Source organism: Watersipora subatra, chromosome 8, assembly GCF_963576615.1.
Source record: "Watersipora subatra chromosome 8, tzWatSuba1.1, whole genome shotgun sequence".
NCBI classification, from domain to species: Eukaryota; Metazoa; Bryozoa; class Gymnolaemata; order Cheilostomatida; family Watersiporidae; genus Watersipora; species Watersipora subatra.
The window spans coordinates 49,543,481-49,558,935 of NC_088715.1; the positions used below are offsets into that span (position 1 = coordinate 49,543,481).

Sequence of the window (15,455 nt, forward strand, 5' to 3'; positions counted from 1 at the left end):
TGTCCGGTCCAGTTGCCTTTCTGACATCGAGATTTGTAACTAGATTTTTTACACCCGCAATATCTATGCAAATTTTACTCATCGGCTGAACTGGCGGTGATTTTAAAGAAAAGTCTGGACATGCAAAGGTGGTTTCATTGAACACAGAAGAAAAAAAGTCTGCTAGAGAATTAGCAATTCCCTCTGGATCTGTGTTTTCTAGACACAGCATAACCCTAACTCTCTGTATGCCATCCAACAACAACACCAATACCATGTTTTTTGGACAAATCATATGATATTACTACTATACCTGCCAATACTGTAACCGCTTGTAAATGCCCATCAAATATTGTATTTGTTTTATGTTCGTTTGTTTTTGTTACTAGTCACGGAAACAGCACAATATATTTTTCACATTCAATTACTTATGTTCCATCCTTCATATTATATTTTAGCTTCATATCTAGATTAGTGCGTGGTACGTCTTGAAAACATGTTTTTTTGTTATGAATGTCGATTATCACAATAAATAATGTAATAAAAAAAACTAGATTTCTTTTCTTGCGAATGACCTTGGCCATTTCAGTGAGTTTGAGTGCAGTCATTAATAGTTCAGAACATTAAGAAAAACGCGAAAGACGGTAGGTCTATTCTTTGCCATTACTTTCTGTTTCAGAACTCTGGTTATATTTGTTCGACCTTCACACGGTAGAAACTAGTAAGCAATAAACTTTTTAAATTGGAATACGGGCGGCCAATAAATATATTTCCTCGAAATATAATTTAACATAAGCTTAGGTTATCCAAGTTAGGGAAATTCCCTAACTTGCAAGAGCTCATTTTCTTTCCTATGCTTCGTGGAGGTAAATTTAATATTATTTTGCATATCAGTGGTGCAGGAAAGGTGTAAGTTTGTTTTGTTTTGCTTAAATGTTTCATAGACCGTGAAGTGATTAATATCGGAGTAAGTATTTTTCGCAGCGTTTTTATTTGCTGTCTTTTAGTTCATATTTTACCTATTTTGTTTTCAAACGGATCTTGTTTTTAAAAACAACACACTTAATAAAGTTTAAATACCTTATGCATATTGTGTTAGTATTTAACGAAAATCAGATGGTTTAAATATCACGATGTCGGACCGAAGAGTTTTTTTAACGATCAAGATCTGCTCATAGTTTGATCTCAACAATGGCTGCCACCCAAGCGCTTTGATAACTCCCTCAAGGCTCAAAGTGTAGTAACACCAAAGTTTGTAAAATTTGCATCTCGTTGGTTAATTAAAGTTAAAAATGTCCGTATGACTGTAACGGCAGTAGCCTAGTAGTACAAGACTATGGTTGTAGTAGCTTGTGCCGCCTGAAATGGATTTTTGTTAGTAGGCTAAGCCAGGCTGTCCGATCCCTGACCCTCTGTTCGCAGGGATCGCAACTTCAGACTGGCTACTGCTTGTTGAAGAAAAAATAGCACTTCTTGTGGGTTCTGACAAGTGGAAATAGCCCAAGAGATACAACTGTCCTGTCCTGCTGGGGCACTGTGATGCTAGTGCAATTTAGGAAATTGCCAGCCTAGTTCCTTATTGAAGATGATGCTTGCTGATGCACTGTTTTGCTGGTGCAATCTGGGAGATTGTCAATCTAGTCACTTATTGATGATGGTGTTTCCTGGTGCACTGTGATGCTGGTGCAATTTGAGAGATTGCCAACCTAGTCGCTTATGTAAGATGATACTTGCTGGTAAACTGTGATTCTAGGGCAATCTGAGATGTTGTTGCAATTTGAATGAATGCCAGCCTATTTACTTATGAAAGATAATGTTTGCTGGTTCACTGTGTTGCTAGTGAAATTTAGAAGATTGCCAGCCTAGTTCCTTATTGAAGATGATGCTTGCTGATGCGCTGTGAATGCTTGTTCAATGTAAACGATTTTTAAATAGTTGATGTTTGTAGAAAAATCTAGCAAAGGTTGTAGTATGTCTTGTATTGTGCACAATTATGAATATAACCATAAGAAAGAACATAACCATACATGCAGAGGTGTTTATATCCTAAAGGGAGGCCTTAACAAGTTCAAGAAGGTAAGGAGGTGGGCTAGTTATATAAGAGTCACAATAAAAACCAGGGTTGGCATTTTTCCTGGGAAAAACGGTTTTTCCCAGGGCAGCGAGAAAAACTGGTAAAAACTGGTAAAAACCGGGAACAACTGGGAAATATATAATAGCTCCAGAATTTTTTATCCAAATATTTTGCTAAACAATGAAATTTAATAAAAATGGAAAATTGGACTAAACAATTAATTGTGTGACTCCATATTTATATCAATCAATAGCAATGGAAATAGAATAGTGTTTAAAAGTGAGAAAAATCAGAAAAAAATCAACACCCAAGATACGGGCCAACGTTAAATAGCGATGAGCCTTTTATAGTCCAATAATAGAACTGTTTTGACGTGTATTGTTTAGCACTTTTTCCTTAGTGCAGACCAAGCTGCGCAACAGGCTTGGAGTGGAGAAAGCGTCCAAACTGGTAGCTCGATACCAAAACCTGAAAACAATTTCTTTAAGGTATGTTTCGGCCGAATATGAGAATTAACTTTTCTTAAACAACCAATTCTCAATACTCTAATCCGTTTGTTCAGTTCACCGGTCTCGACTACTTGGCATTATCTTCATGTGTTTTCGTTTTTCAATTATTTTCTAAATGTTGTATTATGCTTACTGTCATGCTTCACACATATCAATTTTCCTTTTCATTCAATATTACTATTTAAATTATGTAAATGAACGAATATTATCTTGTGATCTGGTCTTTTCATTCAATATTTAGTAAATAAATCAATTATAAAGGTTATGCACTTTCTTAGCCTGTGTACTGTTAAAGAGCCATAAAGAAGTTCTATGACAGCTAATGCTATAAGTGTATTGTTGTTCTTTGCTTAAGCATTAGTCAACTTGTCAAAAAAGAGGTTTTTTAGTTTTTCCCGCTTTTTCCCCACTTTTGGACAAAAGTGAGCTTTTCCCGGGGCGGTATAAACCGGCGGTGATAACCGCCATGGGCGGTGATAACCGCCATGGGAAATACTATGCCAACCCTGATGGAAAAAAGCCCCACCCTCTACACATGATTACAAAATGGCAACTCATAATATACACATATAATGATTACGCACACAAAAAGGAATAATTAGGAATATGTATAGTTTATTGTTTGTACCTTCTCAAATCACGTGCTAGATTCAATAATACTTATGTTTATATACGTTATATATATAATATATATGTTAGTACTTAATTTATATGATTATTGCTGGCTATCACTTTTTTCAAAACTGTACAAGTGAATAAGCTATACATAATCTAATGGTTACAGCCGATAGTTGGCTTAATTTGCCAGCACAACTTATACAAGGGCCAATAATGCTTATTTAAAAACTACAGCTGATTGTGTTTTATGAGTATTTTACTGAAATTTGGAAAGAAAGCTAAAAATATATTAAAGTGACTAAACAGTGATACAAACAGGGCAAGAGCCGATAATACAGACTTTATTAACAAATTGTCAGATTATAAGTATGCCAAAAACTTCATGCGGTCTAGATATGGCAAACAAACACGGATGGCTTGATTTATAATGCATGGTCGATATTTGATTACGTATTACCACTAGTGATTATTTCATGGTCAACGTGCAACATAGTAAGTTCTGTTTCAGGTTGTTATATGTCTAGCTTGTTGAGTTTTCAGTTATGAAGAGAAAAATAAATCTCCATCGGCTTTTTCGCACTTTTATGCCCCTTACTCACTAATCCCTTCAAAGTCCCGCAGCCTTTCAGCTGTGGTGGTGGCATAGGTCAATGTAGCTTGGCTTTCCACAACCCTAATCATACAAGATGATTTGTCTTTTTTTTTATGAGACTAGATCTGTCAAGCAGTTTCATTTTCTACGTAATTAACATAGGTTACCTAGCAGTAGGCTACCAAAGCACTTGTCTTTTTTCATGCATTCCACTCATCTGGATTGCATGTCTGGTTTGTCTGCTATCAACTCCTGTTAGTCTTGTCACAATGAGCAGTTCTAATTCATCATTAATCCAACTGTTAATATCGAAGTTCATTTTTTGCGTTGACCAGTATCTCGATCAAAAATCTTCGACCAGAAATCAATGACCAGTATCTTCTTTTCATTGTTACTGCTTCCAGTAACAAAACAGAGTTTTTCCATTGGTACTACCACCACTACCACCACCATGACAGCTGTCACCAGTTTAACTACTCTCACCATAGTTTTTAGCATTGGTTTCAGGGCAAACACTAGTTTATCGACCAACTTATTTTAGACCTTTTTCGCCATTGCAACTGCACCCCAATCAACCAGTTCAACATTTGTGGCTACAACATTGTGTAGCAAAAAAAGGCTGAGCAACAGGTCACTAGTGCTTTATTTACACACAAACTGAATGAAGTGATAATGAAAATATCATTCTGACTTTCAAACCTCTCCAAAATTTTAAAGCATTTTGACAGCATTCACAGTTCACTGAGACACGAGTAGCTCATTCGCAAGTGTCACATTCAGAAGAACTATTCAGCTTTAGTCGCACTGATCTTTTGCGCTGCAAGTGATTTATCTGCCAATGTAACTCTTTAGGCAATGCTCACTTTTCTTTGGTGTTTTTTTTCCGAACCAAAGAAAGCTGATACAGAGTTTTTCTGTGGCCATTTCAGTGGATAGTTCTTCATTATTCGTAAATACGCCTCCTTTATTAGCTAAATCATGAATAACTGCAATACTGATCTGACTAATGTAGTGTTAAGATTTGATACCAACTTTCTTATCAATGTAACTAACGTATTTTAGTAAATTTATTGTTGAAGCAAACATAAGTTTACTTATCAACCATTTTTAATGCTTTTAACAGGTTATCAATATAAAGCAATTGATTCATTTTAACAAAAGTTGAAAAAGGAGTCCTAAAGAGTTGATATTGTGCCTACTAATACCTTGGTAGTCCGGTGCGCTTTGAAAGATGTGTAATAGCTATGCGCACAATTGTTCTGCAATATAGCAAAGCGGTCGAGTGGGAAATTGGTAGTGTGCCTGGTTGCTAAGCTGAATATTCGGGTTCGATTCCTCTGCTATGCATGTGTTGCATTTTTCCTCTAACTTAACTTCTTAATCTTAATGCTCTAAGCATGGCTTTGGATAGATAGAAATACGTGGCTTTTATTATAGTAAAGATTGTTCTATGTATATTGTTTCATACCCTGATTGCTTCCTGGATCTCTGAGATGACATGCCAGGCCTTTGATTTAAGTTGAAGAAATTCAAATACATCTTTGAAAGCCTACTAAATTTTGTTTAGCCTGTCAATTGTTTGAATTCTCAATGTGTGCAAACTTCTCAGTTAATGGTAGTAGCTATATTTGGCTGTCACCACGGTTTTCTTAATGTTTAAACTTTTTTCAAACCCAAGAAATAAATACAATGCTGAGTAGTAACCAAATAGTTTAGCAAAACAACTTGTACTAGTATGAATGTTACCTGTTAGTGTAATTCTAGAAACTTGTGAAACTGTTCAAGACTAGAGCCACTACACCTGGTTCTATTTATACCGCCAACCAAGTAAGTCAAATCTGGAAGTTTGAAATAGATTCAACCCAAGTTATTCAATCAGTTATTCGATGTTTTATCAAGTATGATATGTGTTGTGAAGGAAGCCGGCTGGAACACAATCAAACAAGTTCACAGCCGGCTGGACTAGGACCAGTCGGCCCCAAAGATGGAGGGGCAGAGCAAGAAGCATATAAAAGACAGCTGCTTCTCTGCTCAGGTGCAATAGTGAGAAAAATGAGAGCAAGGGGCAACAGGACAAAGGAAACAAGATCAATGCAACTATATTATATTGATAACATTTGTTGTACCCCTTTTGGATTATAAATATATAGCTAATAAAACTCGAAAGTGCTGGTTGTTCTGGAGTGGATAAGTTAAGGGTCCCAGTGCATCCTTTACAGCGTGCAATCAAGTCAAAAACTATGAGGTGAATTTTTTTCCAATACTTAAAGAGTGTCATTTTGGTTCTCATAATATGGGATACCTAACAGGTTCACAAAACCTGTCACTTATTTTCACTTATGTATTCTACTCATGTAGGCCTACTCCAAAACGCTTCTTCTTTGCCTATGTCTTGACATACGTAGAAATACTAACTAAATCAGACAGAGACATCACACACTTCAACTACTTGTTGAAGGTTTACTTGCAAAAAAATTCACATTATAGTTATTTAGTATCAAATGGTTCACCACGTCTTAATCTGCTGTGTTGTAGGTGCAAATATGTGGAAATGTGATTACAAGCTCTTAAAAGCTCAAAAGCGAACAGTTAGTCGCAGCCATCACGAAGACGCTGTAGTTTAGAATTTATTTATTTCGATGACGTACTCAAACATTGTGGTTATTGTTTTGACACGTGATTGATATCACGTGAAATTGAATGCTAATAAAATGCTCAATATAAAACGTCTTGTAGCACTAGTGTATGACAAACACTTTGGGTTCTACCGGAAAGCCCGTATCAAATATAGATGCTCTCTACTTTACAGTTTCGTTTCAGCGTGGTCTAATCATCTAGTCGTAATCTGATCATGTGACCCATACTTCTTGTCAAATGGTGCGAACGAATTTTTACAATAGGTTTTGAGATATTAGTGCTCAAAGTTACACTATTACACGGATGATGAAATCGACACGTAATGACAATAGACATGGTTTTATTGAATGCGTAAAGTTAAATTAAGTCAATTTTTGAGAAAATATTTTGATGAATGAGGTTGCATGAACGTGTAAACAGAAGCCATCATGCTCAACTACGTCCCTTTTGAGTCATTTTAGAAAGGCACTCCAATCTACGATTAACTGCAGCTAATCGTCGATTGGAATGCCATCTAAGATTAACTACAATTAATCAAAAACGAACAGTTAATCGCAGCCTAATCGTAGATTAGGCTGCGATTAACTGTTGGTTTTTGAGCTTTTAAGAGCTTGTAATCACATTTTCACATATTTTGCACTTACAACACAGCTGAGTGAACATGGTATGCTTTTGATACAAAATAACTGTAATGTGATTTTGTTTCAAGTCAACTTTTAGGTTTTAATGCCTCATGGTTTGTTTTCATCTAACACTAAATATTTCATTAAGTAGATTTTAAGCAAAATCAAGCAATTAATAATCACTTTTCATTGCAGGTCTTCCTTTTATTGGTGCAAGGTTTTCTTAGTTTCAACTGTGAACAATGGCTCAACAGCCGTCAGATGAAGGTGGTGAACCATTAATGGTGAGTCTTGTTGTATTTTTCACAAAAACAAACTTATGTAATTAGTTATAATAAGTAGAAGAGTAAACAAAGAGAGATTGTTACTTATATGTAGGGTGCTTTACAATTACGTATTATGGATATTATGTATAATGCTAATTGTTAGAATGTTCCATAATGTTAACTGTTAGAATGTTCTAGAATATTAAATGATAGTGTTCCAAAATGTTAATTGATAGAATGTTCCGGAATGTTAAATGTTAGACTATTCCAGTATGTTAAATGTTAGAATGTTCTAGAATGTTAAATAGTAGAATGTTTCAGAATTTTAAACAGTAGAATGTTCCAGAATGTTAAATATTAGTATTCTTCAGATTGTTAAATGTTAGAACATTTGAGCATGTTAAATAAAGTTTACTATGGAATATGGTGAGCATTAAGCATTTGTTTAGTCCTTGCACTCATGAAGTTATATCTACTTTTTTAGTTTTATGTACTAACACAGTGATCACTCTATCAAAGAGTCACAAATAAATTCTAAAAGAACATTTTAAGCATGCACCAAATGTGTTTGTTTATAAAAAAGCGTCTGGCTATAATTTCAGTCTAAGAGCATTAAAATATTTACTATGATAAATTTCATGTCTGTCTGTCTGTCCGAAGCTACGCTTAGAGTTTATGAAAAAGATTACTTTTAATAGGATTTGGGCTTTCCATTTTTGGTTTGCTAGTCCGACACTCTACTTGTACCAATCACCGCCTTACTATGTTTCAGAGTAAGTGTACTGTTAGTAATTACAGCTGACGATCTCTCACCTGACTCACCTGACACCTGACTGACTACTAGTGTACTAGTATTTATAAATTGTCAAGGTATATGGTTAGCTCTATTGCTCCTACTGTCATAGTGTATGGGTAACTGCATTACGATTGCTGTCAAGGTATATGGTGAGCTCTATTGTTCCTCCTGTCATAGTGCATGGGTAACTGCATTACGATTGCTGTCAAGTTATAAGGGTTGCTCTATTGTTCCTGCTGTCATAGTGCATGGGCAACTTCATAACGATTGCTGTCAAGGTATATGGGTAGCTCTATTGCTACTACTGTCATAGGGCTTGGTAACTTCATTACGATTGCTGTCAAGGTATATGGGTAGCTCTATTGCTACTACTGTCATAGTGTATGGGTAACTGCATTACAATTCCTATCAAGGTATATGAGTAGCTCTATTGTTCCTACTGTCATAGGGCTTGGTAACTTCATTAGGATTGCTGTCAAGATTAATGGGTAGCTCTATTGCTACTACTGTCATAATGCATGGGTAACTTCATTACGATTGCTGTCAAGGTATATGGGTAGCTCTATGACTACTACTGCTATAGTACATGGGTAAATTCCCATAACAATTGTTGTCTTGGTATGAGGGTAGCTCTATTGTTAGTGTGAAATTTGTATGATGTGATGCTGATGTTGCCATTTAATTTTTGACTTGCAACAAAATTCACATTACAGTTATTTGGTATCAAAAGGTTTACAATGTTTTACTCTACTGGGTTGTAGGTGCAAAATATGTGGAAATGTGATTAAAAGCTCTTGAAAGCTAAAAAACGAACAGTTAATCGCAGCAATCGCAAAAACACCGTAGGTTGGAATCCCTTTCCAAAACGGCTCAAATGGGACATAGTTGAACACAATGTGCTTCTGTTTACACTTTCATGCAACCTCATTCGTCAAAGTTCTTTTACAAATATATTTCACGCATTCAATAAAACCATGTCTATTACCCTTACGCGTCTATTTCAATACGTATTACGCTGTCCTAACCTCAATGACTCGATTTAATTCGATCTTCACAAATAAACAAAATTGGTTTACTATCAATTTTTACCAAAATTGACCCTACGACAAAATATCAAAATAGCAATAACTAACAATTGCTAATTTAGCCACACGCATTAGTGCAGTCTATTGACTGTTTGTATAGCAATAGCAACTATTTCACTACAGATTTCATGACTTTTTTGGTTAGAATTAAGTCATTCCTACCATTTTTGCTGGCATACACTCGGTGATTTTGCTGTAAAAGCAGAGTTTCTGTAATATGGCTAAAGGTTATAGTTTACAGTGCCTAGGCAAACCATTAAACTAGTGCGTAGTACATATCATTAGCCAATAAAATATACCCAGATATCAGTCTTTTAAAACGGTGCGAGTGGCAATATGGGACTGCACGGACAACTTCGCTTTGGTGCACATCAAGTAACAGATTGTGTTATTTAGGACATCGCTGTCTGTTATAGATTTTCGTCAATGCAGTAATTATAATGGAAGGATTTGTCCATTTTGACTAGAGTCGTTTTGGTTATTGAAAATAGAGAATCGAGTCAATTCCTCTACAGTAACAATGAAGACTCCATTCAATTATTATTGGTAGAATGCTCTGAGTCAATACAATTATACAGTAAGTAAAAGATACCAAATAATCAATTCTTTTCAATTCATTTGTGAAGTGAGCCTTAAGGCTTGCTCAACCAAGCATGTTAGCCCAAGTGCCCATCTCTGGATATTAGGGGGTTGTGCGATTGCTACCCTAGGACACTTATGAAGTGAGCCTTAAGGCTTGCTCAACCAAGCATGTTAGCCCAAGTGCCCATCTCTGGATTTTAGGGGGTTGTGCGATTGCTAGTTCGGATTCAAATCACATACCCTTTTTGCAATTATAGGAGAACTACGTTAGTCTTAGCCATCATTGGTGTATATGAAGATATGCGAAAGCTCAGTCAGGTTGAGCCTGTCAACAGCGAACAGATAATGTAATATATTTTAGTTTACAATAACTGAATATTCATTTTGTAACACCCGTTCAGTGTATGATCGAATTCCTATCTAGCAGTAAGACCATCGATGCTTGGAGTTTCTTTTTTCAAGCAGACAGCCCGTTAGTGGGTGCTTTAGAGGCTGCTTGAGATGGAGTTTTCAAAGCAAATATTTTTAGCTACTTGGTGGAAGGCGTGGAGCATATGCAGGAGCAGTTTGGATGAAATCAGACAAAAATGTCAAAAGGCAAAATATTTACGCAGACTAACAGATGGACACACACAATGACAGAGTGCAATTTATTAATATAGAATATTTGGACATCAATGTAATAGTTAGCGTGTTTGTCGATAAAAGTTACATATAGAAGATAACTCCAAGTTAACTGGAGTACAATGGAAGAGCTGTATGGTTATCATGCACCTCCTTCTAGGAAATATATTTTTCACCTTTTCATTAAGCTTACCAATATATTAATTATGCATAAGGGAATCCAAAAGCACTCTTAGTGATGCCTGAAGCTTTAAGTTCAGATGACATTGGCAGCATGCGCTAAAACATCACTGATTGCTTTGTCCATCCATATATTTTTTCTTATCTTGGTTCTAATCTCTGCACTCATCTGTTACAGCGATTTGAAACAAGGGATGACAGACAGTGCCGTGCTGACTATGGTGACATAGACAAAGGACCAATGGTATGGACTTGAATCTTTTTTATTGTTAGTATCAAGCATACATCATGTCTGCATTGCCCGGGTGAAAAATAAAACTTAAATTTCTATTTTTTAGTAGCTTTCAAATGAATACAACAAGCAAATAAATGAAACAAAAATACAAACAAACAGGTTTTATCTCTTATCACCGCAATTATCCTGAAGATAGGGAAGCTGTCTGGTTAGTTCAGTTGGATAGCGTCAGTCTAATAAGTAAAGTGTCATGTGTTTAAACCCTGTATTGGTCTACATTTTATTGATCTCATTATGACAAAGTATTTAGTGTCATTTTGGTTCACAAAAACACTATTTTCAGTGTAAATCCCTATTCTGGGTAAATCAAAGATTTTTTAGCCTAAAGTTTAGGAGAGTATCAAAGAAAACTACATTCAATTTTTCAGGTAGATGGTTTAATAAAAATGCAGTTTCTATAAAGGACATACTCACGAACAAACAGCCAAATCAGTATATACATGTGGATAATGCCTTTTGCAGATCGCACGCTGATAAGAAAAAATTGTCTTTTGTGTGTATTTTCTCTTATATTCTCTGTATTTCTATGTTTGCAAAGCTCTATGTTTGTTCCTCCATGAATGCATGAAAATGTGCAAAGCTCTGAAGATTTTATCTTGGAAATAGTGTACAGGCATCCTTGCAGTTTTTTGCCTTTTGAAGGAGAATACAAAGTTTTTCCTGATCATTGTTACGGCATTTGTTCCACCATAATGCATCAACAAAATTCTTTTTGAAATTCGAATTTGTACAGCATCGCTCGGTCTTCCTTGTCGAATTAGTTTAAAAAAAGTTTGATTAAGGTCGTCTAGAAACTATAGCGAAAGCGAAGCAAAAATTAACAAATCGAAAACAGATAATAAAAATTAAAACTTGGACAAAATTTAAGTCTAGGTTAATTAAAAATTAAAGTTTAGATTAAAGTGTTTGTATTTAGTAAGCTAAATTCATTTAAGTCAAATTCAATGTTTATGTTGTGTGCGCTACAAAAGTTTAGTGTACCGAACTCATTGCTGTCTATTCTCTCTCGTACCATCGGTTGCCACTATGTCTGTCTTGAAGGTAAGAACTCCCTACAGTACTGCACATAGCATGTTACATTGTATTGCAGATCATAACCACTAAATAAGTAACTATAGTTATAAAGGTTACTATACTATTTTATCACTGATTTTTAAAGTTTACGCTACATATTTCAAACTTTGATGTTTTTCACCGGGGAGGGGTAGGTTTTGCTTTAGATAATTACTATAGGTTCCAATGTCCCTCCATACAACATTTTTGCCTCACGATCTAGCCTGTCTTGACAAACTGTTGTTTTTGCGGAGTTGTTCCCCCGTCAAGCGGGCGAGTGACAACAGCTTGTCACAAGACATACTGCACCTGATGCATCAGCTGCACTAAAAGGGAGTTGTTCTCTTCCGTCAATGCAGCTTGGCTGCGATGTTATGGCGGTCGCTCCATCGGTAATCATAACGGATTTCATGCAAAAATTTATGTCAAAAAAAATAAGATTACAACGTGTACCCAAAGACCAGTCTCTGTTGTAAGCGTTAGTAGAATTTAAAAATAAAATAAATTGAAAATAAAATCCATAAGAACAAATAAAACTGACTGATACAAAAATAGAAATAAAACTGACTGAGCGCACAAATAACGACATGTTTAGTCGCTGTTGTTGCCTAAGTTCTCAAGTTCTACTAAAGTTTACCGCAGGGACTGGTCAATGGTTGAAGGTTGCAATCTTATTTTTCTACATAAATTTTTGCGTGAAATTCGTTATGAGTACTAATGGAGCGACTGCCATAACATCGCAGTCAAGCCGAACAGACGGAAGAGAACAACTCCCTTTCAGTGCAGCTGGTGCATCAGGTGCAGTACGTATTGTGACAAGCTGTTGTGTTGCTCACTCGCTTGACGGGGGAACAACTCCCCAAAAACAACAGTTTGTCAAGACAGGCTAGGTCTTCCTGTGCATGATGCATTGCATTCTTTGGAAGTAACCATTTTTTTATCGTTTGTTTTATGCTAAAACCACATAAAGATTCGTTTTCTCTCTACCTGCCTGTAGACATTTTAGCATTTGTACTGCTGCCTTTGTAATGGCTCATATAAGTTAGCACAACCTGAACTTGAAAGGTCCGTTTTAAAAAACTCTGCAAAAACAGCAGTTTGTCAAGACAGGCTACTCACGATCCCAACAATAGAACAACGTAATGTCGGAGGGTCCACTGTATTACAGTATTTTTTATGGAAAGACTTGATCCTATTTTACCCTTTGTTTGCTTATGTAGCCTTGTGGTTAACTCTTATCTACTCCATAGCAGTTCATAGGGTGGACGCATTCTCTCTAGATTGTGAAATTATTTTGATTTTAAACATCAAATAAAAATTTCTTCATAAGTGGATGACAAAGGGCATTCTAGGGCGATCACAAAGCCAAGCATGGGCAACATACTGCTTATATTTCTGCATGTTTTATTAAACCTCTGGATTTAACAAGACATACAGAACTTAAATTTAAAGAGGTCATGAGGTCACAAGGCTAGTGACATTAATCTATCTCTTTACTTCAGTAAATTACACTATGCTAGAACATACATGTAGATCGTCTAATTGGCTGCCAGTATTTTTAGAGACTTTACTCATAAATACATATATGTACTGGACAAGAATTTAATAATCAAGAAAATTTTATTACTAATGCTTTCCACGTGATTAAAGTTTTATGAAAACTTCAGCCATTACCACTGATAAAAGACCATAAATTGTCTTGGAAATGTATCTGCGCTGGTGTACACTGTAATTACCGCATTATCTTCTGATCTGTTCTTCTGTGATTTATTTTATCAAGGTGCATTTATTCTTATGTATGTATGTTCTCTATACAGCTGCGAGAACCACCTATGCTCGAAGAGGTGGTGGATAACGTAATTGAGATGGTTCGAGACTACAAGGAAAGTCCATCTATTCTCGAAATGATGCGAACCATGCTTTGGCGGTATTTGGAAAACCCATCCGTATGTATACTTTTCTTTGTTATAGCCTTAGAACCACAATTTATGATGCCCTTTTATTCTTACAAAATAGCTTTTATGTGATCAGTATTTCCTGTGCTCATAGCTATGTTCTCTCAATATCAATGAAAATTAATCTTAAAATTTAAATTTGACAGTCAGTGTGTGGAATATGTCGAAATAACAAATATGCCGATATGCTATTGCCTTTTGCTATTGCTACTATATGCTATAGTTCTGGTTTTGCTATTGCTACTATATGCTATAGTTCTGGTTTTGCTATTGCTACTATATGCTATAGTTTTTGCTTTGCTATTGCTACTATATGCTATAATTCTGGTTTTGCTATTGCTACTATATGCTATAGCTCTCGCTTTTCTATTGCTACTATATGCTATAGTTTTTGCTTTGCTATTGCTACTATATGCTATAGTTCTGGTTTTGCTATTGCTACTATATGCTATAGTTTTTGCTTTGCTATTGCTACTATATGCTATAGTTCTGGTTTTGCTATTGCTACTATATGCTATAGCTCTCGCTTTTCTATTGCTACTATATGTTATAGTTCTCGCTTTGCTATTGCTACTATATGCTATAGTTCTGGTTTTGCTATGGGGAATATAAACAAAATAATGAGTCTGAAATAGAGCTACTTTGTGAACAAATTGTAAATAATAAAAATCTCATCATTCAATTTTCAGACTTCATACATTAAATAGCTTATTTAGTTGGTTAACTTTGGTGATATTTATGCCTTCCACTCTACAATATCTATGAATCTCTGTCCGGAAGAAGACAACTTAAAAAATATGGTTTTTAAAATTGTTGTTCCTTGTTTCAGCTCGACCATTTTCATTCAGAAGAGTTTGATGATGAGTCTGAACGCGTCTTTGCTCGACTCAGGCACCTTGCTACTGACATTGAGAAGTTTTATGATAATGTTTGGAATTTAACGGAAGCCCAACAGATAATAGAAGAACTCCTTAATGACTTATGTCAGAAGATTTTAGAGATCAAGCGTGGATGTGCGGTTTGTGCCTTAGAGTTTAAGGATGAGGTACAAATTGCCCAGTTTATTCAGGAGTCCTCAACAATAGCTAAAAAGCTTCGGGATTGGCTAAAATGTCAGTTCTTCAAGAAAGAGGAAATATCAGTAGAGATGGAGCGACATAACCTTTTTCAAGAGGCTGCTGTTGAAACCGTTGAAAGGCTTTTTGAGTCGATTCGAACAAATGTGAGGGTTCATGTAATCATTCCTAACAAGCAATTGCTTCGTCAGCTAGAGGGGTTTACTAATACAGTCGAGGTAGAGGAAACTAGTGATACAGTTGACGTTACGTTCATCGCGAAGCTGGGAAATTTTCCTTTTCCAACAGATGATGAAGCTGATGACAAAATGGATATTTTTATTGAGCAGTTTAGAGGTTTTAAAAATGTCCAGAAAGCCTTTAAAGATGCATTCCTGACAGCTAAAAGTAGTTCATCGATGCTGCAGGTAACTTATTAGCATCATTAGATTAAACGCTGCTCGTGTAAATTTGTGTTTGATCAGGTGTGGGTGAATATGTGCGTATGCCCGTGTTGGTATATGTGTGTTTG

The 15,455-nt window shown here is 35.7% G+C and overlaps 2 protein-coding genes across 9 annotated transcripts in view; one reads left to right on the forward strand and one right to left on the reverse strand.

Annotated features, from left to right (window-relative positions):
- The window catches only part of LOC137402091 (presenilin-1-like), a 179,697-nt gene that overhangs the window by 24,454 nt on the left and 139,788 nt on the right, over positions 1-15,455 (reverse strand). The gene's annotated exons all lie outside the window — the stretch shown is intronic.
- Positions 815-15,455, forward strand: part of LOC137402090 (uncharacterized) — a 146,327-nt gene continuing 131,686 nt past the window's right edge. For 5 of the 6 annotated variants that reach the window (XM_068088557.1, XM_068088558.1, XM_068088554.1 and 2 more), the window contains exons 1-5: positions 889-946; positions 7,228-7,316; positions 10,744-10,809; positions 13,731-13,859; positions 14,698-15,351. In XM_068088557.1, coding sequence (XP_067944658.1) covers positions 7,275-7,316; positions 10,744-10,809; positions 13,731-13,859; positions 14,698-15,351 — 891 coding nt within the window. In that variant the 5' untranslated portion in view covers positions 889-946; positions 7,228-7,274. Of the gene's footprint in view, positions 947-7,227; positions 7,317-10,743; positions 10,810-13,730; positions 13,860-14,697; positions 15,352-15,455 lie in introns of all 6 variants that reach the window. The other variant, XM_068088556.1, reaches the window with a different exon arrangement.